This window comes from Belonocnema kinseyi, chromosome 9, assembly GCF_010883055.1.
Source record: "Belonocnema kinseyi isolate 2016_QV_RU_SX_M_011 chromosome 9, B_treatae_v1, whole genome shotgun sequence".
Lineage (NCBI taxonomy): Eukaryota > Metazoa > Arthropoda > Insecta > Hymenoptera > Cynipidae > Belonocnema > Belonocnema kinseyi.
Window position 1 is genome coordinate 80,780,074 of NC_046665.1, and position 25,123 is coordinate 80,805,196.

The window sequence follows — 25,123 nt, forward strand, 5'->3', positions numbered from 1 at the left end:
ATTTCAAAAAGAGGAGGATTTTATATGGAGGATTATTTTGATCATTATTGTAATAGTTTATTATTAGGAAAATTAAAAAATAAATTATCATAAGTATAGTTTCAGCATTTTTTAAATTGGGAAGAAAATGTTTGAAAACAATTTTAATTTAAGGATGATGAATATGAAATTATGAAATAATTAAGCAGAGAAAGAAAGCAGAGGATCTACTGTCACATAGAGATAAAATTTCGATTCTATTTTAAACTGGTCTAATTCAAGCTTAACGCGTGAGCGTTCAGTCTATCCAATGTATCCAGTTGCATTGGGAATCTGAGACTTAGACCACGTCATAGAACAATAAATTGTTTTTGTATCTAAAGAAATTTAAAATAATTTGCTATTAATTTATTCATGATGATTTGTTTCTGAATAGTAGTGAAAGCACGCGCTTTTGCGAATAATTATTATACGAAGGATAGGCGAAAGATAGTATGAAGAAAAGTAAGGTTTTTATATGTTGCAATTTTAGTTTTCTGTCTTAATTCAATATAATAATCTCTGTTTATTTTTTTTACATTAAAAATTGCCTAATTTGTTATGTTTATATTTGAATTTGTGCAATTATTGTGAATCCATTTCTAATTTTGTTTTTAGTTAAGTACTATATAGGGACATTTGAATATAAAGCAAGTAATCTACATTCGAACGTTTTTAATATTTAAACAATTAAATTTTTTCAACTTATATGATTTTTAACTTTAAAATTCGCAGCTTTTTAAGTTTTTCAAGTTTCTTTTTGTTTAGTGTTAATCAAACTTTTCAATTATGAAAAATTCGTTTATTTTGAAAGCTAAAATTGAAATTTCCCTAAAGAAATAATGCCTTAATGTTTGAAATTACATAATTTCGAATACTTAAAATTTCTATTTGGTTAAAGTTAACTTATTAATTAAATGTAATTTAATTTCAATTGACAACTATTTCATTTTTAAGCGTTATAAATTTGATATTTAATTTTGATGGTTTCAATTTTAAATTTGTGATTTTTTAAATGTTATTTTAAATTATTACAACTCTAAACATAAAAGGTTGTTAATTATTTAATTCTAATCGTTTGTCTTTGAATTTTGAACAGATTCGTACTTGTTTAACCCATTAAGTCCCAAAACGAAGAAATTTCTATCTTACGTTTGAGTTTGAATAATTTTATAAAAAAGGGAAAGAATTTATTGTAAAATACTCTTTTCTTCTATTTTTGGGTATGCTCTGCATGATACAATGGTTTAAAAAACGGAAACTATTGATTTTCAATTCATAATTAACAAATTAAAAAAAAATTATTTTTTTAAGCAATTTTTTTTTAATCAAAAAATAGAGGAGGAAGGAATTTTTTTTAGTGTCGAAAATGTGCGAAAAAATGCACAAAATGTCTGAACTTTTCAAATCCGTCGAGATATAAGCGCGAGAGGATATAAGTCAGAGAGGATATAACCTCGATTCCACTGTACTTCAATTATTATGCTTCAACTTCATTGTTACACAGCAGAGTCATGTAAAATTTTATATCAGCAAACATTAACTTTTTATTTTATTAAAATAATATCAGTGAATCACTCAATCGTTGAAAAAAAAACGATATTTCAATCACCGCATTGGATTTTGGTGTTAAAATGACGTAAAATAGCAATAAAATGATTTTTTATAATCTTAATATCATGATTTTACCTATATAACACTAAATATTTTTATTTTGTTTAAAAATAAATTTTTACAATACCTTTTTTCTAAAATAATGAAATATGTATATGATTTGAGCGAAAAAATCACCAAAAATATCGATAAAACGAAATGTAAAATTTTAGATTTCCGTTTTTGGCCGACATTTTGTTGTAAAAAATGGTAGATAAAAAAACTCGACGGATTTGAAAAGCTCAGATATTTTATGCACTTTTGTGCACATTTTCGACCGTAAAAAATTTCTTCCTCTATTTTTTTGATTGAAAAAAATTGCTTAAAAAAGGCATTTTTTAAAATTTGTTAATTATTAATTGAAAATCAATAGTTTCCGTTTTTTAAACTATTGCATCGTGTAGAGCATACCCGAAAATAGTAGAAAAGAGTATTTTACAATAAATTCTTTCCCTTTTTTATAAAATTATTTAAGCTCAAACGTAAGAGAGAAATTTCTTCGTTTTAGGACTTAATGGGTTAATTTTGAAAATCTGAAAATGTTAATTTATTTCATTTTAATGCTTACAATTGGAAAATTTCCAATTTCGAGGGGTTATATCCATTATTATTCAGTTGTATTCAAAATTTTGAGCTTTCAATCTTTCCAATGTTAAAATTTTTTATTTCGAACACTTCCAATAATTTAAGACTGTCAAATTAAAAAATGTTCAAACTTTAATTTTAAACTTTTAAATTATTAGGATCTTCAATTAAAATGATTGAAATTGTAAAATTTGTTAAATTTTAAATCGTGGAAATTTCCCAGATTCTATAATTACTTAAAAATTCTGTTATGAACGCGAAGTCATTCATTGTTTAACATTTAAAAATTTAATTGTATTTTCATGAATTTCAACAAAAAATCTCAGGTTTGCACTCTATACTATTTGAACTCTTACATGCATGGGCGGATTAAGACCTTTCGGGGCCCGGAGCTAAAATAACGTTGGGGCCCCTTTAAGGCGGCTGGACTTAACATTTTACTTTCATTTAAAATTAGTTCATGATAAAAAAATTCAAAAATTTAATTGAAAAAATTTTACTAAAATTTTTTTTAGGACTTTATTATTTTTGTTCATAAGCGGGTTATTTTACTGTATATTATATGCTTTTCTTGGGGAGAAGGGGGCCCCCACTAGCGTGGGGCCCGGTGCTTCAGCACCACCAAGCCCTCCCCATGATCCGGCACTGCTTACATGCTATTCAATTTAAAATTAAATTAATTAATTAGTTCTAATTTAAAAGTAGTTTAATGTCTCATATTTTTTAATGAAACCTTAAGTCTACAATTAGAATATTTGAATCCTGAATAATTCCAAAATGAGCTCAATTGATACAAAATGACACAATATGAATTATAAATTTAATGTTTATTTAATAAAAGTAATAGCTTAAAAATTTAATTTATTAATTCGACTTTAAAAGTAGTTTAATATAATAAATTTTTTAAATAAAACCATAAATCTGCAATTCGAATTTCTGAATTTTGATTAATTTCACAATGGTCTCAATTACTATGTAATCATGAAATCTCAATATAATATACTTTCAATAAAAATTTGAATTAGTGATTGATCCTGAGGTGGTGGATACATTATTAAGAAGCCACCTGGAAAGACATAGTCTACTCTTCGCCTCTTCTTCCTGCTGGACTGTAAAATATTCCAAACTGGGAGGTCGTGGTTTATTTGCCACTCGAGATATTCAACAAGGAGAGCTCATTTTCATCGATGCACCCCTAGTAATCGGTCCAAGATGTTACAAAAAATATCTTCCAATGTGTGTCAATTGTTGCAAAGTCGACTGCTCCCTTTTTCCTTGTGAAAGGGGATGTGGTCTCCCGGTCTGCTCCAATGAGTGTGAAAATTCACCTAAACATATTCGATTAGAGTGTGATTATTTGAGAAGCTTGAAGCCCACTTGTGACTCGACGGGGTCCATAGATTTACTACAAGCAGTTGTTCCAATTAGGAGTCTCACATTCTCCGAAGATGAGAAAAAATTGTTACATGCATTTGAATGCCACCCAGAAGTACAAATGGGCCGTGAGGTAACATTTATTTCCATTTATTATCATTTGTTAATTACTTTTAGGAGGGCTGATCGACCGAAAAATGACCGGAAATTTTAAGGCAGTGAAATGACAGTGAATTTTTTTTTACTCGGGATTTTACAAATTTTTAGAAGAAAAACCTATCCAATCATTTGAAACGCCACAAATTAAATATCAATTGTTTATAAGTCGTAATTTTAAAATTGTTTAGTTTAAAAAGTTTCCATTTCAGTTATTTATTTCCAAGCGTACATTTTCAATTTAAAGAATGGTAAAATGCAGTTTTGAAGACAGCGACAATAAAAAATTTAAAGCGTTTGAATTCGAAAATTTTGGATGAAAAAAATTTTAGTTTATTAACTGTTAATATAAATTAATTCATGATTTTTAAAACTGAATTGTGATTTAAGTGTTAAAAATTGAAGAATAATGGATTTTAGAAGGTGATTCTCTGAATCTGTTCAAAATTAAACCATTTACAGATTTTAACGTTGAAAATTGAAATTTTTCAATTCGAAAGCCTTGTTAGGTAAACAAATTTAAGCGTGCGAATGATATTATATAAACAGATATAAACTATTTGCAATTAAAAAATGATTTCAAATTAATAGATTCACAATAATTAAACGCTTTTATTCAGTTTCGAATGCTATGCATGCGTTTTTTCAGTCGAAATTATTATATTGTTAAGCATTCAATTTGAAATTGTTGATTAAAAAAAAACTTTTTTTAATATTTAGCAATATTTGACACTTCATTAAAAATGATAAAATATTGGAAACTATACAATTTGAAACTGAATTGTTTGAAATAGAATGCCGTGAATCCTTTAAATTTCAAAGTGCTAAATTAAAAATTTGAACGTTATAATTGTAATTGTTTCATATTAAAACATTTTTATTTTTAAAGTGAAAATGTTGAATTTCGATGTATAAATAATAATCAAATAATTATTCATTCAAAACGGTTTAAAATAAAAGTAATTCAACTTGAAAGAGTTTACATGTAAAAAGCGTTTGAGTTTCATCATTATAATTTTAAAAGAAAGAAAGGGAGGAAAAGTTGGTATTTAATTTTGTTTCAAATTAAAAGAATTTTTTTCTTTTAACATTTGTATTGAGTTTGCAACCAAGAATTTATTTTTATTAATTATTGTTGATTTTCCAGAGGGATATTTTAATTTTTTAATTTTTTAATCGAATTGGAAAGGAAGAAATTTTTGTTTTTAATTTTTGTTTTTGTGAATTGGAAGAGGAATTTTTTTTCAAGATTTTTAGCGACTTGGAAGCAGGAAAATTTCGGTTTTATTTATTTTTTATCTGAATTGGAAATGGTCGTTTTTTCTTTATAGCATTTTCAGTGAGTAGGAGGTGAGACATTTTCATTTTAAATATTTTTCTGAAATGGAAAAGTAACATTTTTGTTGAATTGGAAGAGGAACATTTTTTTTGTTTTTAAGATTTTTAGACTTCGAAGCGAGGAAATTTTTTAAAAATTTTTTCTTAATTTTAAAAAGGAAGATTTCTTTTATTTTGAAGATTTTTATGGATTAGGAAGGGAGGCCGAATTTGATTTTTAAGTTTTTCTACATTGGAAGAGGCATTTATTTTGTTTTAAACATTTCTATTGGGTAGACGGGGGTCAATTCGGTATTTTTAATAAACAGATGAAATGGTGGAAACTTTTTATTTTCAATTTTGTACTGAACTTGAAGAGGGACATGTTTTATTTTTAACATTTTTATCAATGTGAATTGAAAGGAAATATTATTTTAAGTCACAGCATTGAAAATGATAGCGTGGATTTATATTTTTAACAAAAAATCTTTGAGCTATCCAGTTTACTTAGAAAAGATAAAAATTTGCAGTTTATAAAGTCTTAAAATCTTCTATTTTACACTAATTTATAACTGCCAGTTCAGTTTTGAATACTTCAAATGAATGTGTTTTCATTTGTAAGAGTTCGAATTTTTATATTTTAATGACCGTCAAAAATGTTAGCGAAGCGAGAAAAATCCGGGAGTTTTTTACTCGATTAAAACGGCGACGCAGATTTCATTCAGGACTTTTTCAATTTCACTAGGTTGAGCTTTTAAAGAAAAATGTGAAAATTAATCCAAGCGAGGAAGAAGAGGCTCTGATGCTTAGAGTATCCAGAGTTATGGACACAACCTGTTTCGAAACTGCCATAACGACTAATAAATCTTCAGCGAGTTTGAGAGCTCTTTATCCATTAGGAGCCTTGCAAAATCATTCTTGCATACCAAATACCAGACATCATTTTGATTCAAATCAACGAGCTATCGTCAGTGCAGCTTTGCCGATCAAAAAAGGAGAAGAAATTACGATGACGTATACTGATTTATTGTGGGATACAACACTGAGAAGGCATTTCCTAAAAGTCACGAAATATTTCTCCTGCAAATGCGAAAGATGCGCTGATAAAGTGGTAAATCAGTTTTTAGTAATAACTTGATGAGCTATGCAAATTTAAACAGATTATACATATTTTTTATAAATATCAGGAACGTGGCTCTATGTTAGGAGCTCTAAAATGTGCAGAAGCTGACTGTCCTGGAGACTTGCTACCTGAAGATTCTCTGGATTTTAATAGCGCGTGGATTTGTGGAAAATGCCAGCTAAGAATTTCTGGTCGTCAGGTGAATTTATGTCCCTTTTTAATTTACAGGGTTGCTACTAAAAACCCAATTTTGACATTCTTCCTGGCCGAATCTTTGTACTCTGACCTTTCTAAATTTTTCTGTTAGGTACAAAAACAACCTTATACTGAGTCCTGATGAAATCAATATGATCATGCAAAAGAAAATTGGTTCCTAAATTTATTTTAAAGACTTTTATTGACGACATGAATTCTCAAGTAAATAGTTTTTAACTGAAAAAAATTAATTTTCAACGAAAAAAAAGCATTTAAACGAAAAGAGAAAAGCATTTCAAACAAAATATTTCAATTTTCAACTAAATTGGTGAATCAATCAATCAATCAAAAAAGAATTTTTAACGGAAAGTTTAATAGTTGATATTTCCACCATTTTTTCATTTTCTATTAAAAACTTTTTAATTAAACAAAACAAAAAAAACAAACAAAACAAAATATCGACAAATTAGTTAAACCCTCAAACAAAAAAGACTAATTTTTGAACTAAAAAGAAGAATTTTTAACAAAAGAGTAGGTTCTTGAAAAGTCACATTTTCAATTGGAAAAATTAATTTGGACCAAAAAAATTTTTGAGTAAAAAAAAATAATTTTTGACCAAAATAAATTATCAACAAAATAATTTTGAACCAAGAAGATTAGATTTCTGTCAAAAAAATTAATTTTCCACAAAAAATGAAATAATTTTTTAATTAAAATGATGAATCTTATACATCAAAAACCGAATTTTGAACCTTGTCGTTGAAGTTCCAGCTCAAAAGACTAAGTTTCTAGAAAAAAAAACAGGGCTAATTTTCTACAAAATACATTAATTTTTCACTAAAAACGATCAATTTTCAACCAAAAATAGAATAGTTAAACTTCAGTCAGAAAAAAAACATATTTTCAACAAAATAGTTCAATTTTCAACCAAAAAAAAAAAAATATTAATTTTTAACCAAAAAAGATTTTCGACCAAGCAGGACAAAAAATTAATTTTGAACCAAAAACATCAACTTTCAACCAGGAAAATAAATTTTCTACCAAAAAAGATTTTTAACAAAATACATCAATTTTAAAGAAATTCTTGAATTTATGGAATTTTCAAGCCGATAATTAAATTTATAAAGAACAGGTTTTTGAACCAAAACGATCAATTTTGAACGAAGAAAATTAATTTTCTAGCAAAAAAAAGATTACTTTTTTTGTAAATAGTCAAATTTCAAGAAAATATTTGAATTTAAGGATTTTTCAACGTGATAGTTAAATTTTCAACCAAATAAATGAATTTTTAACCAAAACGATGAATTATTCACCAAGATGATTACAAAAAAAATTCCTAACAACATGTACGAATTTTTAACCTAACAGTTAATTTTCAAATAAAGAAAATAAATCGTAAGCCAAACTTGGAATAGTTTAACTTTCAGTAAAAAAAATTAATTTTTATCAATAATATTTTTCAATAAAATAGTTAAATTTTTAACAAAAGAAGTTTTTTACCAACTAAAATGATAAATCATCAACCAAAAAAAGGTATTTGTAACAAAGTATTTCCACTTTCATCTAAGTCATTGAATTTTCAACCAAACAGGATGAATTCATAATAAAAAATGTAATAGTTCATATTTCAACAAAAACAGACTATAAGTTCAAGCAAAAAGAAAAAAATTAAATAAAACACTCGAATGCTCAAACAAAACAGATCAATTTTTAACCAATCAGTTGTAAGTTTTAACCAAAAAAGCCGCAACTTCTTATACCAAAATGTAGATGAATTTTCAATTTTCAACTTCAGTTTTTTGAATATTACTTGACACTCCCAGATCAATTTAAAATTCTCTGAACTGTAATTCCCTGACCGGCAGCAACTCTGATTTAGTAATAGAATTAAATGGCTTTTGTTTCAAAAACTGAATTTCAAATTTATAGATTAAATCTATCAAATCGGGAATCGGAGCTATAATGGAGGAAATGCAGTATAAAAGTCCTCGACAAATTCAAAAATTTATAGAAACGGAATTGAGAGTTTTGGTTCCGGCTACAAATTGCACTATGCTTGATATGAAGTTTCGAGTAATTTCACTCTTCGGCAGAATTGAAGGTCTCTCCTGGAAAGGTAATTTTCGTCACGTTTCTTTTTTTATTTTAAGTATAAATTTTTTAATTTAAAATACCTTCATTTCTAGATTTAACAGATCGAGAATTAAATATTAAAGGAAACTACTGCAATGAACTTTTAAACACACTAGACCTTTTAGGTTGCGGTGCCTGTAAAAAGAAAGGTAATTAAGTGATTTTTATTGAATGGAATCTAATACTAATAATGATTAAGATGGAACAAAAATTGATTTTCTACTTCTCAGGATTAATTTTATACGAACTGTACCGTACGAATGAAGAAAAACTTTCTCGTTTAGCGAGTCGGCCAATGGACGATTGTGAATTTTCCGAGGCAAGTCAAAAATTTAACAGAGGTCTATCAAAATTTAAAGTTATATTCAATAAAAATGCATATTTACAAGATTTTTAAATTATTTTTCAGGCTGACTTAATTGATAACGAAAGCATTTTACGCGAGGCTTCTGAAATATTACAAGAAGATATTGCAGCTCCAGAGGACTATCATTGTAAAATTCGCAATAATCATGAAATTCGTACATTTCAAAGCGAAAAAAGGGAAGGCAGTCTGTCCAATGCAGTAATGTAAACTGTCAATGTTTTAAGTTCTTCCTTTAGACAATGAATACATTATATCCATTCCTGCATTTTATTTATCTGTCAAACATAATTCATTATTTGTTCCAATCCTTTTTTGTTAACTAAGAAGTATAACGACTGTAAAAAAAAAGAAATAAACTCCGAAAATGCTATCAGTCATTTTCAATTGTCAATTTAGTTTGGAAATTTTTAACGCTTCAATTAAAAAATGTGCAACTTGAAGCGCTTTTAATTTTAAATTATCTAACTCTCGAAATTTCAATCGTAGTTTGAAAGCTTTTTATTTAAAATTGTTCTTTTCAATTTGAATTTTTAAAATAATTTAAAAAAGATTCAATTCAAAATTATTCAATTTTATACCCTTATATTCAAATTATCCAACTTATAAACTATTGAGAATGGTTAAACTGCGATACGCCACCTGATGACAAAAATTCGAACTAGAAATAATAGGCACGATTTTAAAGATGCATTTTAATTTGTGCATAAAAGTGTTTTAACCATTTTTTTTGGAGTTTAAAGTATTTATTGGATAATAAAAATAAGTCTTTCTCGGAAGAAAAGTGTTTTAGATGGAATTGACATATTATATAGTGGAAAACCACACTTTTTGACAGAAATATTTTCTCAACAAAAAAACAATTATTGTTCTCTTTATTGTGATTTTCAAAAGAATATAAACTTAAATGGACTTATTTTAAAGCAATAATGAACTCAAAGTCAATTTTTATTAATTTATACATAAAATATTTATTATTTAACAATCTGATCTGAAAGTTAAGTTAGAATTTGTATTTAAATTCCAGTCGTCTATTATTCATATTCCTGGCATAATGTGGATCAAATTTGTTGCTACATAAATTATTTAAATTTTATTTGAGCTTACAATGCATTGAAACTAAACATTACAGAATGAAATAATTGTATTATTTTTAATAACCTATTTCACAAAAATGTGTTTTTTTTTTCACTGTATATGTATAAGATGGAAATTCTATCTAAAAACACTTCAATGCAAAAATTAAAATAAATGTTTAAAATTGTACCTACTCTTTCTAGTTCCATTTTTCGGCACCATGTGGCGTAATGTAGACCACCATTCCGAATAAAGTATTAAATTTGGAGTATCTTCAATATTGGAAATTATACAATAATGAAAGTTTAATTTTGAACTTGATCAATTTCAAGCGATTATGTATTATTATTCGATTGCCACTCTGAAATAAAGATAATTGAAGTATCAAAGGGCTTTCATTTCTCGCAGCTGGAGGAAGTATTTTTAACGAATAAAGAGTGAATTAGAGGAGTTTAAAAACTCAAGATTATATATGAAATATGCGATTTATATTTACATAATTTTCAAATGAATTTTCCAAGAGACAATTTAATGTTGAATTCATTTTACGCAAGGCGTGTTTAGACAATTGTGTACAATTCGCGACACTCGTCAAAGTCAAAGACTTCAAAATACATCCATAACACGTCATATGTGCACTGTAAATGATTTTACACTTGATATTGAATATTACTTTACACTACATATTTCATTCATTTATCAATGATTTATGTACATTTATCAAAACTGCACTGCTATGATTGCAAATCTCAATTCTAATGGCTAGATAATATTTATCGTAGGCTAAAAAGAAGAACTACTCACACACCAATCAATAGAAGTACGTGATTTCATCTTTATACACTTCATTTGTTAATCACAGAAAAGAGTCGATATATCGATAAAACATCATTATACGCTCATCGATTCTTCTCTTTATGAAGGTTTTTTGTAAGCAGGCTTCTCTGAGAAGCATATTTTCTGTCACGTACTCGGTCAAAAATGAATTAACGCTGAAGCGAGTGCTAATGACAAATAAAAAAAGATTGACAAAAAATGCACATAAATAGACTTTTCTATGCTACTAATTTCCTTTTTGAAATATATTTATAAGGAGACTTTTAAATGAAACTTAGGCGATTCTGCCTTTTGTAAAATACTCTAAAGCAGTAATTCATTATCACCCGAGTAGGCAGTATCATTAAGGTGTAACAATCATGAAATTACATCAGTGTGAAAATTCACAAAGAATTTTAGCACGTGCATCACAAAAATTGATTCGTGATTGAAGTTAGGCTGCCTGTTCCAAAAGCAGCTTCGCTTCTTCGTACAAACTTGTGCACGGTTTTAGGTCTTCTGGATCCTCTTCCCCCTTTTCGAACTTACTGCTAAAATGTAGAATTATTAAATTAAAGAAATTAAGTAAGGCTATAAGTAAATAATTAGGGACCAAGGACTGCGAGACTTGGATTACGATAATTTAATAGATTTACCTGTAAAGCAGGTCATCGCCGGACAACAGCCCGTAATTTGAGTTTTCAAAGAGTCTTTTTCGAACCATTGCTGTATGCATCATAGCAACGTTGTCCATGAAGAGCTTTCCATTTTCTAAAATGAAAAAAAAATTCAATGACTTCATAAAAATTATGAAGAATTCACAAATTTGTTAGATTTCTTCGAAATATTTCTTACCAGTACCTCCATATTTTTTAATGAACTTCTCCACCAATTCATTGCCAGCAGTCTTGATCGAAATACCAATTCGTTGAAAGACAGCTTTACACTGCCAGCGATTTTGACCGTTTTCGTGAGTTGAGGTAACAGGGCGTCGAGGTTGAGATTCGTTAACTAGACTGGCCCAGTCGACTCCCAAAGCATCACCTAAGCCTTTTCCACTAGTCTTAATGTCTTCCTCCAACTCACCGTCAGATATTTCCTCAAAGTCCATCGTCTCCAGACCTTCATCTTCCATATTCTTATTGCTGGATAAGGAAAAAGAAATTATTTTTTAAAATGTTGCATTATATATCAATTTACTATGGGGCACTGCCCCGCCCCCTATGAATACCAACCCCCATTCTAGGTATAATATATTTTTTGTATTTTGTATGGTTATTTAGGATGGGCACTAAGGATGCTGGAGCAGCAATTAGGGAGATTGAACGGACACTCAGGGAAGATCATTAATTATCAGGGAGTCTACTCAAATCCTGGAAAAAATTTCCCTGACGATTCTAGGTTTTTTCCAGGTATCTCCAGTTTTTTGTCAAGATATTCTTAAATATAATAGGTTAATTAAATAGTTGAATAATACTAAAAACATAATTAATAATTTCTTAAATTTGTATTTAAGTCCGTGAATTTGAATAATAATTCAAACAAATTTTTATTTTATCTACTTGTACTTAAAATTCAGTGCGTATTCAGGTAAAATAATGTGGGCACTATATTAAATTCAATTTAAACCGTTTCAAATTCCTAAATTTTCAAGTTGAAATTTGAATTCTTAAACCGCCAGATGAATTTTTAACCAAACGGTCAAATTTTCAACCGAAAAGATGATTTTTCTACCGAAAAGGAGATTTAAAAAAACACATTAACTAACAATTAAACAGTTTAATTTTACAAAAGAAAATATCAATTTTCAAAAAAATAGATGAATTTTGAACTAAAAATATCAAGTTTGAACCAAAAATGGAATAGAATATTCATTTGTCCCAAAAAAGCTGAATTTTAAATAAACATGAATTTGAAATTTAAAATATAAATGGTTAAAGAGCAATAAAACAGTTAAATTTTCAGTAACAATATTAATTTTTAACTAAAGCGAAGAATTTCCAACTAAAATGATAAATCTTCAACAGGAATAGTTGATTTTGAAACAGAAAAAAGTGTCCCAAATTTCTTCCAATTATAATTGTTCGTAGTATCGAGCCATTCAAATATTTTGCATTTTTTTAAACAATAGACTCGGAATATATATACAGTCATATTAATCATTGAATTAAATACTTAAAAAATACTATAAACAATGTTTATTAAACATAATTAATAATTGTTTTAAATTAGTCTCTCAAGACCATGAATTACAATTTTTCAAGTAAAAATATTGCAATTTCAAGAATATAAATTAATTTTTAACCAAGTAGTCAAATTTTCAACCAAAAAGACGAATTTTCAATCAAATACATGAAATTTCAACTAAAAAAGATACATCAAGTTACATTTTTAGTTTAAAAAAATGTCAACAAAAAAAAAAACGAATTAAAAAACATTAGTTCGATTTTTAAAGTAATGAATTTTCAACTAAAATGATGAATGTTCAACTAGAATAATTAAATTTCGAACCAAAAAGATTAATTTTCAACCAAGAAGAATAATTTATTCCAAAAAAGACGAATTTTCAATTAAAAATATTAATTATGGAATATTTAGCTGAAACAGGAAAATTATTAGTTAAAAAAAATTCCAACAAAAAAAAACCAATTAAAGAAAAGTTATTAACATTATTAAATTTTTATTTCATATTCTTATACTTCAAATTCGGTGCATATTTAGATAAAATTAATGTAGGTGCTACATTAAATACAATTAAAACCACTTTGGAGTTCTAACTTTTCAAGTAAAAATAATGTATTTTCAACAATATATAGGAATTTTTAATCAAATAGTTTAATTTTCAACAAAATACGTGAATTCTCAACTTCATAGTTAAAAATTTGCAATTAAAAAAGGTAAATTTTCTCCAAAATTAAAGTTAAAATTTCCATTAAAAGAATTAATTTTCCACACAAGACAGAAACAAATTTTCAACCAGCCATGAATTTTCCACACAACATTTTCAATCAAATTCTTTAATTTTTAATTTTCAACCAAAAAGATAAATTTTCAACCAAAAAAAAGGAGTTTTCTATCAAAAGAGATGAATTTCTAGCTAAAAAAAATTAACTGCCAGCCTAAAATTCAATAATTAAATTTTCAGTTAAGAAACGAATTTTTAATCAATGAGATGAATTTTTAACTAAAAAAATGGGATATTCAATTGAAATAGTTACATTTTCAGTTAAAAAAAATAATAATTTGAGACAAAAAAATAATTTAAAATAAAGTTACATTTTCAAACAAAGTGATTATATTTTTCACTAAAATGATGAATTTCTAACTGAAATAGTTAAATTTTAAACCAAATAGAGGAGTGTTAAAAAAAATTATCAGTCTTTTACTAAAATAATTGAAGATTAATTTCCACCAAAAAGAAGGATTTTCAAACTAAAAATTTTCATTTCTAAATCAAAATATGATTAGTTAAATCTTTAGTCAAAAAAATTAATGGTCAATCAAGGAAATGAATTTTTAAACAAAGTGATGGAATATTCAACTGGCATAGCTAAATTCACAGTAGAAAAATTAATTTTCAGCCAAAGAAAAAACGAATTTTCAACAAAATAGCTCACTTTGCAAGCACATAGATCAATTTTAAATTAAAATGATAAACTATCAACCAAGTAATTGAATTGAGTTCAGTTTTCAAGCAAAAAGATCAACTTTCAACCGAGAAGATTAATTTTATACAAAAAAACAATGGATTTTGATCAAATACATAAATCTTCAACAAGACGATTGTATTTTCAAGTAAAGATGATCAATTTTCAATCAAAAATGGAATAGATTAATTTTCAGTCAAAAAAATTGATTGCAAAACAAAATAAAAACAAATTTTTAACAAAATAGTTAAATAAAGCAATATGTAACTACTTTTACAAATGAAGAATATTTGTTATTCATTTTCATAATTCAAATTTAAAAAAAATTAAATACGCTCTCGACACAATTTTCCTGATTTAAAAAAGAATCCCCTGACATTTCCAGGTTTTTGAAAACAAATTCATTTTTAAAAAAAAGAGTAACTGTCAGCCAAATAATTAAATCTTTATTCCATATATAGATTCGGAAAAAGAATGTACTAGTCGATATTTCAACCAAAAAGAACGAATTTCAACAAAATACATGAATTTTCAACTGACACCGATCAATTTTAAACTAAAAAAAAAAATAGTTAACTCAATAGCTAACTCAACGAAGTGAAATTATCTGGTGGTTAATTGAAAATACCAGAAATACCAAATTAAAAAAAACGATTTTAAAATATAAAATAACAAATTTTTAAATATCAGGAGATTAGGAGTTGTACACATTTTTAAAACGAAATCTCTTGAAATTCTTTTATGTCCATATCCCTTGTAACTGTTGAAATCCCATGAATAAAATACTTAAAAATCTTTGAAATCGTAAAAATCCATCAAAATATGTAGAAATCATTTGAAATTCCATGAAAATAAATTCAATTTCTGTAAAAAAAATGTTAAAATAAATTGCACGCGTTGACGCCCCTGGATTTTGATTTTCTAAGATTAAAAACGTAAACTATTTAAAAATCAATATCACATTTTTTAAAATTAAGAGATCAAAAAATGTTTGAAACGAGTCAAATAATGTAAAAAATTATTGATTTTTTTAGTAAGATATGATTGAAAAAAACTCTTACTTTCGTAGTTTTAATACTTTCATGGATTGAAAATCGAATTTCCAATTTTTCATGAAAATAAACGAAAAGAAACGCTAAAATATTACGCTAATTTTGAACCTAAATTTAAATAGAAACTTTTTATTACTATATTAAAAACGCGAATTCGAACAAATCTTTTTATGACAACGAGTATTTGATTAAAAAGAAACACAGTTTTACTTAAATCCTAAAGATTTTATTTTTAAATTTGTCAAATTTGAAAAAGTTAAACCAATTAACTACTCGCGTAGCATATATTATTTTTTAGTAGAATCTAGAAAGTAGAGGGAATTTAGAGACGCTGGTCAGGCACTTGGGAAGAAAGACGGGCAGTTAAAGAGGTAGGGGGATTTCAAGGAGATATTTGTATTCGAATACTTGGAAGGGTATTTATGGAGGTCGGGCGAGCATTTGAGGAAGTTAGTCGGACATTTGAGAAGGTTGGACGGACAATTAGCAATGCAGTCTAGAAGAAAGTGGAAATTTAGGGAAGGTGGTTAGGTCTAATAGTCTGGAAAGTAGCGGACATTTAGGGAGGTTGGGTGGGCAGTTACAGAGGTGGCTGGAATTTATGGAAGTAGGTATTTAGAGAGGTCAGTTGGACATTTGGAGGGGACGTTGATTTCTGAAAGAGCGTCAGCAGAAAGATCTTTTTGGAAAGATATAAGGTAATGGTAAAATGGACTACACTACCTGTACGGGATCCTTTCTGGGGTGTCTTTATCTTTTAAGAAGGTTGTATTTTCAGTGGCCTGTTTAGAAGGCGGTTGAGACACGTCTTGGTTCTGAGCGGGCGATGCGACTTGATCAGTAGTTTCTGAACTTTTCTTCGCTGCTTTCTCAACAATCTGGAGTGGAAGTTAAAAAACGAATGATGCACAATCAAGAGAGAGAAATTAAATGTCAAATTTATAATAACTCACCTCATCATCCATGTTAAGAATATCATCTGGATCGTCACTAATGTCGCTAAGATCACTTTCCGTGTGCAAAGTTTGCAAAGGCTCCTCCAAACAAACTCTCTTCAACTCTGGAATCGGCGCCTCCTTCACCTCCACCTTTTCCTTGAGCGGTAACTTCTTCTGAAAACTGTCAGCCGACTTTTCCCTACTTCTTCTCGGTCTGCCTTCGGCCAACTCCATCAGCTTCTTATTAATCGGTTCATCCTTCATACTAGTATGCAGCGCTCCTTGTTTCGAAACGTGGGCCGGAATTTCATCCCTTATCTCGGGTGTATTATACGACCTCCTCTTGCCATGATTCGGTTCCCCATCCATGTCCTTCATCCTATCATTTCTGTAAGATCCCCTCATATGCATCGGCTGATTATCCCACTTTCTCGCATCATTCATCTTCCAATCAGACATAGGACTATCATATCGGGAAGTCCAGTCTTCTTCATGTGCTTCCGACCGAGGAAGACTCTCCCTATCCCACATCGCTCTTCCTCCTCTCCACTCTCTTTCTTCCCAATCATTCCCTTGATAAGGTCGATCTCGAATGCCATGCTCAACGTCATGATGATCCCAGTTATCATTGCTACTCTCATCTCTGATTCCACCACCAGGTCTCATTTTATCTCCAGGATAAACTGGATGATGAATATCATCGAAAGACCTCTCTCCTTGCATCCCGTATCTCGGACCTCTATCATCTCTTCCCCTTCTTTCATCAAAGGGACTATATCTCCTCTGATCTACTCCTTTTCTCCGATCCTCCTCATGAGGATGATGATCCCTGTTAATTAGATTTTGAAATTCAAAACTTGACAACTAAGCAATCAAAAATTTTAAGTATTCAAAAAATAATCTTAGTGCGAAACAATTCTAAATTTGAAGCATTCAAATTTGTACAATTCCAAAGTAGAAGACAACAATGGAACAATTTTTATTTTGAGGTCTTGAAACATACAAATAATTCCAATTGAAATTTTGTTAACAGAGTTGATTTTTACATTGCAGAATTTCGGACGAATTGAAATTGAGATAAAATTGTTTCAATCTAAAATTATTCAACATTTTCAATTCCTTCTATTTCTAACGGTTTTTAATATTATTAAAGATTTACAGAAAATTTCAAACCTAAAATTGCGCAGCTGTTAAGGTTTTCAATTTTAAATGAAAGTAAACCTAGAGTTCAAAATATATCTAGGAATTTAAAACATTATATATTTTTAATTATCTAATTTATCCAATTTCGAACAAAAATTATGCTATTCTGAGCGTTTTGCAGAATGTTAAAAGGTTAAAATGTTAAAAATTACATTTTTTCTGTTCTTAAGGCTTCAAACTTAAAATTGCTCATTTATTACAGTTTCAAATCTGAAAAGAAAGTAAATCTAGAGTTTAGAACAAATTCAATTTTGAGCGTCATAAATTTAAAAAAAAGTTAAACTATTAAAGCGCTAATTTCTAAATTGCACTAACTATTGCTAATTATGCTGGGATATTCCAAGTGGCTCAGTTCTGTCACCTCCCACAACGGTCCCTGTACACTTCCCTCCGAGTCAGTGGCTAACCAATTAAAAAGAGGCACGATGAGCGGGAAGCCATTGTTGGTTTGAACTTAGTATTTTAACATGACGTCATGGGAATGCACGAGGCTCTTTGTAGAAAATATTCGAAATGTAAAAGTAAGACATAAATGTAGGAATCGCAATATTTTTCAAGTGTAGAATGTATTTTCTCACTGAGAAATGGTCTATTATCTTATCGACTGATGAACTTTCAGTATTACGAAATAAAATATCCAAAATTTGAGGTTAGTGTATTAGGTCGATTTTATTAGAATCGGGTACTCTAACGTCAAAATTTGGACAGTTGATTATATTTCGTGAAACTGAAACGTCTTCAACCGATAAAAGGATAAAAGGTAATCGTACAAATGCATTATATACCTGAAAAATATTACTATTCAGACCTTTATAACTTAATTCTAAGTTTAGAATATTTTCTCCAAAAAGGCGTATGCAGTTCCATGTCAAGATGTACTAACTATGCTAAGCTTACCGACATTTTAACCTATCTTAACATGACTATGATGTCATGTTAGAAAATCGACTATTTCGTGAAATATGTGAGTCGTTTTTTAATTCTATTATATTTATTTTTGGTTGGAAAATTGTACTATTTCAAGGATATCTGATATTTTTGACGTCAGACGTCAATAGAGCATTCGCACGTATGACGTCACTCACTGTGAGCGGCCATCGAGGGAATAACAGTGCCCGTATACCCCTACAGTTTTGCATGTGTTGTCGCATGGAGAGAAATTTTAAGAGATTAATTCACGGAACTGCTCCTTGATCTTAGTTCTTGCGCCAAAGCTAGAAGAACAAGAAGCAGTTCAGTGAATTAATCTCTTAAGATTTCTCTCCTTGCAATTTAAAAAAAATTATTTTTGTTTTTTCAAAATGCAGAGTGAATAGTTTGAAAAATTGAAGGAAATTTTAAGACCCAATATATAAAAAAATTGAAGAAAAACGAAAACTTCGATCCGCATGCTCTTAGAAAGACAGATTTTAGTAAGAATATCAGTTTACTGCCCTCGGTGAATATAGTGTCATATTTTATTCAAACTCACAGTTTTTACACTGCAAAACAAGTGAAAGAATATACAAGTTTGGAAGGTTATAAATTTTATGAAGCGGATTTTGTGGTGATGGTTCTTTTCTGCTTCTGAGTGAGGTTAATATATCAATTTAGTACTTTTAGATTTAAGTTAGTATTTTTTAGTTATAACTAATTATTTTCTATGAATATGAACATTAACATTAAGTCACATTCCTGTGAAATATGGCATTCGTTTCAATTTACGTTAATGATTATTAATTAATTAATTATTATTATTAATTTACGTTAAAAATTCGATTGTTGATGTAAAATGCGATGGCATTTTATTGAGATTTTCAGCAGTCTTTGGCAAAAGCGATATGCTCACACAACAAAAAACTCAAGTGATATCATTAAAAAGTTGTAACATTGTATTCTTCTTTCTCACTCTAATGTAAATAAGTGTTATTTTTCTAAAAATGTATAAAAAATTCTATTTTTCTATGATAAATTACGAAAACATACGACGATACATCGATACAAGGCCGGGGTAGCCAATGAACCCAAATTTTTACGTTTCGCAGCCTTTGTAATAGACCAGAGTTCACTGCATATGCAGTTTGGAAAATAATTAATTATAAATCAAACAATTTCGCATATTTAAAACTGAAGTATCGCATTTGAAAGGCTTTTAAAAGTGACAAAGTGACTTTTTTGCAGGCTTGAATTGAACAGTCAAAATCGTAAATTTTCAAATTATGAACATTTCGCATTACAAAAATATGAATTAAGAAACTTAGAAATATAAATCCTTCAAAATTAAACTATTTTACAATTTCACTTTAAAGTTAGAAATGTATAAATTTCCTGAAAATGAAACCAAGAATCCAACAACCAAATTTAAAAAACCACCAAAAAATGCTCCTATTGTAATTGGAAAAAGGTCCCTTAAAAAAATGTCTAAAAAATCTTTGGACAAAAATAAAAAAGAGGAAAGAAAAACTGATTTTTAGGTATCACAGAGAGAGCATCGTTATCTCGCTACTGTTCTTACCTGCTCAAATTTTTCTTTCCTTGATAATAGTGCCTTGTGAGTACCGAAACGTTGGTAAATATTATAAATATTCTTTTATTGTGATTCGATAATAATAAAAATAAAAAAGACGAAAGAAATAAAAAGAGACAGGGAAAGGGATTTGGTTGGTCGCCTTCTCATTTTTCTTTCCCCTTTTTTTATTTTTGTCCAAAGATTTTTTTTTATAAACGGATCTTTTTTGAATTACAATAAGAGCATTTTGTGGTATTCGTCCAAATTTGGCAGTTGGATTTTTGGCTTTATTTTCATTAATTCCACATATTAACTTGAGTATTGGATGTTAAATAAGATTTTGAATTGGATTTTAATCTATTTTAAATTTCGTAAATTTTAACTACAAATTTTTGAAATAGTAAAGCTTCCTATTGAAATCAACTTCCTACAAAACTTTTCATGTAAAATATTTGCAGAATGAAATCGTTAAATCTCATATTATTTGATATTATGATATCGAGTGACATTTAAAGTGAATAAACAAGTTTTTCTTCTACTAAAACTAAGAATTTACCAAATTCCCGACCAGCAAATAAATAAAAGTTTCAGTGAAAAAGGACTCGGATGGGTATTGGGATCTGAAGAACTCGAATACGCCACCTGGTGACAGAATCGGAAAGCCCTGAGCGTAGGGAAATTTTGACGGGAAGTATAAGCGAATATACGAAAAGAATTTTTCTAAAGGTTTTAGAGTGTTTTTTTAACAGTGAAACCGGGAAAAAAATAAAAAATGATAAATAAAAAGTTACAAATAAAATAAATCAAACTTTATCAATGGATTTTTCGCCACGAAAATCGAAGTGCAAAGTGTTTTGTTGTGCGTTTGGTTGCTCTTCTACTGCTCGAAAGCATGAAACGGTTCGGTTTTTCTGAAATGTAAATAAACTCCTATTTAAAAAAAAAATATGAAAAATCTTATAGTACATTTTCAGTATTTACTGATAGTATGACTCGAGAAATAAAACAGAATAAAGTAAAAAATTCACGAAATTCAAACGGATTTTCAAACTTGTTCCACTATCAATAAAAAAGATTGAAGACAAAGTTATAATCATCATCAAGTATTTATCCTTTTTATTCTTCAATCATTTTTCAGCATTCCGAGTGAATGGAAGAATTAATTATTTCGACAAGAAGAGTTTTTAAATTCGAAGTTTGCAAACAAAATACAATAATAGAAACTGAAGTTTCATTTTCCACCTCTTTTCCACAAAATAGAAGCTGTCCAGCATGTAAAATTATTTCTCCTTCTACGAAGTTTCTACATGCCGGTGTAGATTTAGTGAAATCACACATTTGAGCTATTGTTACTTTAATTTTAAAGATTTAAGACTAACTTTCAATGATTTTACATGAGTCTTATGGGACATCTACCTACTGTCGCCGGCCATATTGCTTTTGTCGCTAGTGGTGCCCTCAAGATTTCAGATCCCAATACAATAAAATAAATGAAATATAAATCGAAAATTAATAAAATATTAACAAAGAATGAAAAAAATTGTAAGAAATAAGGCCATCCTGATACAGCAAATCTTAAAATTACTCTAAAATCGAAACATTACGACACTTATTTTCAGACAAGAAGAACATCGATATTATCTCAGCAAAGATTTAATTTGATCAACCATCTCTTTTTTTTAATTGTATCAACGACGGCTTCAACTAAGCTGTTGAAAATTTCTAAACTATAATGATTTAGAAACAGATCTACGATGATTTTCAGCGGATTTTCTTTTCCCTATAGGGGAAATCAAAATTATACTACACGTTTTTAAACTCCTTGAGAAGGATTTCGATATCAAGTCGAAACATATTGGCAATTAATCAAATCTAATCGTGAACATTCAAAAAAACCGGTACAAGCATCAACAAACTTTTTTATATTATGACAGGTCCTTACCTGTAATCCATATGCGATCCCTGTTCCTCATCTTCATTCCAATGCTCGGGCGGTAACCGAGAATAATTCCTATCAAAGTTCCTATCCATGTCAATATTTCCCCTCGGACTGTCCCTCCGATCAGCCAAACGATCAATCTTAATCGGTGGAATATGCGCTTGGTCCTTCCTATCATGTTCCGGATGACCCCTTTCGAATCGCGGATTGAATCTCCTGTGTCGTTCATACATTGGATCCCGATCCATCATGTGATCCCTCCCAGGAACGTTCTTATCAGCAATCCGATCAATTGATCGATCTCGCGGAAAACGATCGAGTCGATCTCGATCCACCATCTTATGGACTGGCAAATCCTTATCACCTGGTCTATCAAATCTGCCATCGAAGCGTTGCGAACTTCTATCACGCTCCATAAGTTTCGGATCACGGTCTTTCTCTCTCTCGTTCCTTCGATCCCTCAAATTTCCCTTTTCAATAACAATATCCTTTATCCTGTCCTTGCTTCTTCGAAATCGCGAACCCTTGTCCATTGGGTTCAGAGCCGTTGCCGCCATGAGTGAAGGAATTTCCCTTTCTCGGACTTTCGGCATCTCTTTCTCCCGCTCTCGATCTCTTTGTCTATCGCGACGATCCTGCGGCTCGTCTCGATCTTTTTCACGCTGATCTCGAATTCTCGAGTCCCTGTGATCATCCCTGACGTGATCTTTGTCCCGACGCTCCTTGCTCCTCTGCCTGTTTCGATCAGCAGGATAACTTTTATCATCGAAATCCCTGCCAGGATTCTTCCGATGACTATCATCTTGGCTCGAAGAAGGTCGAGCCTTCGCGAGATCAGTTTTCCTAGGTTCTTCCTTCTCCTTGCTTCTCTCGCGTTTATGGGAATCCCGATCCTTCTTCTCTAATTCTCGAGATCTGCTCGATGTGGAGCGTTTGTCCTGATGCTTGGAAGGCGTGTGGTCGTGTTTTGGCCTCGACGATTTATCGGGGGTACGACTTCTTCTGGATTTCGTAGAGGCGCTATCTTTCGAATGCTGGTGCTTGGATCGATCGATAGGTGGCGTCCTAGATCGCTTTTCTCTCTCCTTGGATCTTCGTTTGGTTTTATCGTCAACTTTACTCTTCTCGACGCTGGGTCTACTTTTGCTTTTGTCAAACTCCTTGGGCTTCTCAGGGACTTTAGCCTTGGGTATTTCTTTCGTCACAATTTCCTCTTCTCGGATTTTCTTGTGGTGCTTGTCTTTATCCATCTCCTTGACTTTAGGCTTGGGAGACTCGCTACTGTTCCTTTCTTTGGACTTGCTGTTGCTCGACACATGCGACATGGCTGGGGCTGGAGACTTTGTCCTCGGAACGGAGTGTTTTCTTACAGGAACCGGAATCGGTTTCTTCGCTAGTTTCTCTTCTTTCTTCGCGACTGTTTCTACTTTGCGTTTCTTCTTGGAAATTACCTTCTCATTCTTTTGCCCTAAACGCTTCAATTTCAACCTAGGAACGAAATAGAAAAATTTAGTACCAACAAAATTTTAGGCTTGGTCAGTGGCGGACTGGAATGGGACTGAATCGGTGCAATTACCAAAGGGCCGGAAGCCATCGAGGACCGGTCGCAGCGGCCCTTAAATTGCAAAATTACAACCCGTTACAGGTTGAAAATTCTATTAAATTTCCTTAAATCTAATAATAATTGAAGATCCCGTGAAATCCGATAAAATCTTATGACATTTTCTGAAATCCTGGAAAATTGATTAAAAATCATAGAATCCCTTAAAATTTTCAAAATAACCTACATTTTTTTAATTCTTTGATATACCTGCAAATTCTTGGAATTTATGGTAAATTCCTTTGGAATCTTTTGAAAAATTGAAAATCTCTTCAAATCTTTGAAGTCCCTCAATTCTTGTGAACAAATTCTTAAAATTACATTAAAATATTATGAAATCTTTTGAAATCGCGGCAAAATACAGAAAATTTTATGATGCTTCTTGAAGATCTTATGACATTTTCTGAAATCTTGGAAAATTGATTAAATATCATAGAATCCCTTAAAATTTTCAAAATAACCTACATTTTTTTTAATCTTTGATATACCTGAAAATTCTTGGAATTTATGGTAAATCCCTTTGGAATCTTTTGAAAAATTGAAAATCTCTTCGAACCTTTGAAGTCCCTCAAATCTTGTGAACAAATTCTTAAAATTACATTAAAATATTATGAAATCTTTTGAAATCGCGTCAAATTACAGAAAATCTTATGATGTTCCTTGAAGTTTCTTGAAATTAATTAAAATATGTAAAGTCCTATAAAATCCTGGCAAAATCATCAAAATACCTTGTCGAGAGCCTTTAACCCTTAAACGGCCAAAACGCCACTCCCGTACACTGCTTTTCAACGGCCAATAACTAAGACTATTCGATACTAGAAAAAATTGAGACACATATATTTTTATTGCTTAAGATCTCCTCTTTCCGACGATGCCAATGAAATTCCTCAAAAAATTTTCTTATTATCCCAAAATGCAGTTTAAACAAAAAAAAACGTGATTTTTCGTGTCTATTTTTTTTTTGTGAATCATTTTCCAAAGCTTTTCGAGTCTGTAATTAACCTGGAATCTCACTAACGGGTGGAATAAATGTCTAAACTTTGAGAATCCATGGTTCAAAGATCGATTTTTCGTTTTAGTATTTTCAAAATGGCGTCTTAATGGCAAAATTTTTGTGAAAACATTCATGAATTTTTTAACAATAAACGATGCGCTTTTCGGAAAAATCATCAAGAATAAAAAGTTCTTGTAATCAGCCGAGGAATACGCCTGAATTTTTTCGAAGCGTTTTAAGCAAAATTTTGGATTTTGCATATGAACAATTTTTGCAAAATTCAAAATTTTGCTCAAAACGCTTCGGAAAAATTCAGGCGTATTTCTCGGCTGATAACAAGAACTTTTTGTTCTTGACAAATTTTCCGAAAAGCGCATAGTTTTTCAATAAAAATTTTTCATAGTTCTAAGCATCGTGTAAGAGTAAAATGATTCACGAATATCTATCGTCC

General features: G+C 29.7%; 2 protein-coding genes across 7 annotated transcripts in view; one reads left to right on the plus strand and one right to left on the minus strand.

Moving 5' to 3' along the window:
- Window positions 1-307: 307 nt before the first annotated feature.
- Window positions 308-10,059, plus strand: LOC117180385 (SET domain-containing protein SmydA-8-like). Of its 2 annotated transcripts, none has more exons than XM_033372864.1 (8): window positions 308-488; window positions 3,282-3,763; window positions 5,849-6,214; window positions 6,291-6,425; window positions 8,351-8,537; window positions 8,608-8,703; window positions 8,785-8,873; window positions 8,964-10,059. In XM_033372864.1, the coding sequence occupies exons 2-8, from the start codon at window positions 3,491-3,493 to the stop codon at window positions 9,126-9,128; spliced, it is 1,311 nt and encodes a 436-aa protein (XP_033228755.1). In that variant the 5' UTR covers window positions 308-488; window positions 3,282-3,490; the 3' UTR covers window positions 9,129-10,059. The 2 variants fall into 2 exon arrangements, with proteins under 2 accessions (XP_033228755.1, XP_033228754.1); XM_033372863.1 differs by having other exon boundaries at window positions 308-483.
- A 409-nt stretch (window positions 10,060-10,468) lies between these two features.
- Window positions 10,469-25,123, minus strand: part of LOC117179472 (zinc finger CCCH domain-containing protein 13-like) — a 21,574-nt gene continuing 6,919 nt past the window's right edge. For 3 of the 5 annotated variants that reach the window (XM_033371325.1, XM_033371324.1, XM_033371321.1), the window contains exons 4-9: window positions 22,082-23,566; window positions 16,464-17,277; window positions 16,234-16,388; window positions 11,667-11,956; window positions 11,468-11,582; window positions 10,469-11,362 (exon numbers count right to left, since the gene is read on the minus strand). In XM_033371325.1, the coding sequence (XP_033227216.1) occupies window positions 11,266-11,362; window positions 11,468-11,582; window positions 11,667-11,956; window positions 16,234-16,388; window positions 16,464-17,277; window positions 22,082-23,566 (2,956 nt within the window). In that variant the 3' untranslated portion in view covers window positions 10,469-11,265. The remainder of the gene's footprint in view (window positions 11,363-11,467; window positions 11,583-11,666; window positions 11,957-16,233; window positions 16,389-16,463; window positions 17,278-22,081; window positions 23,567-25,123) is intronic. The other 2 variants (XM_033371322.1, XM_033371323.1) reach the window with 2 other exon arrangements.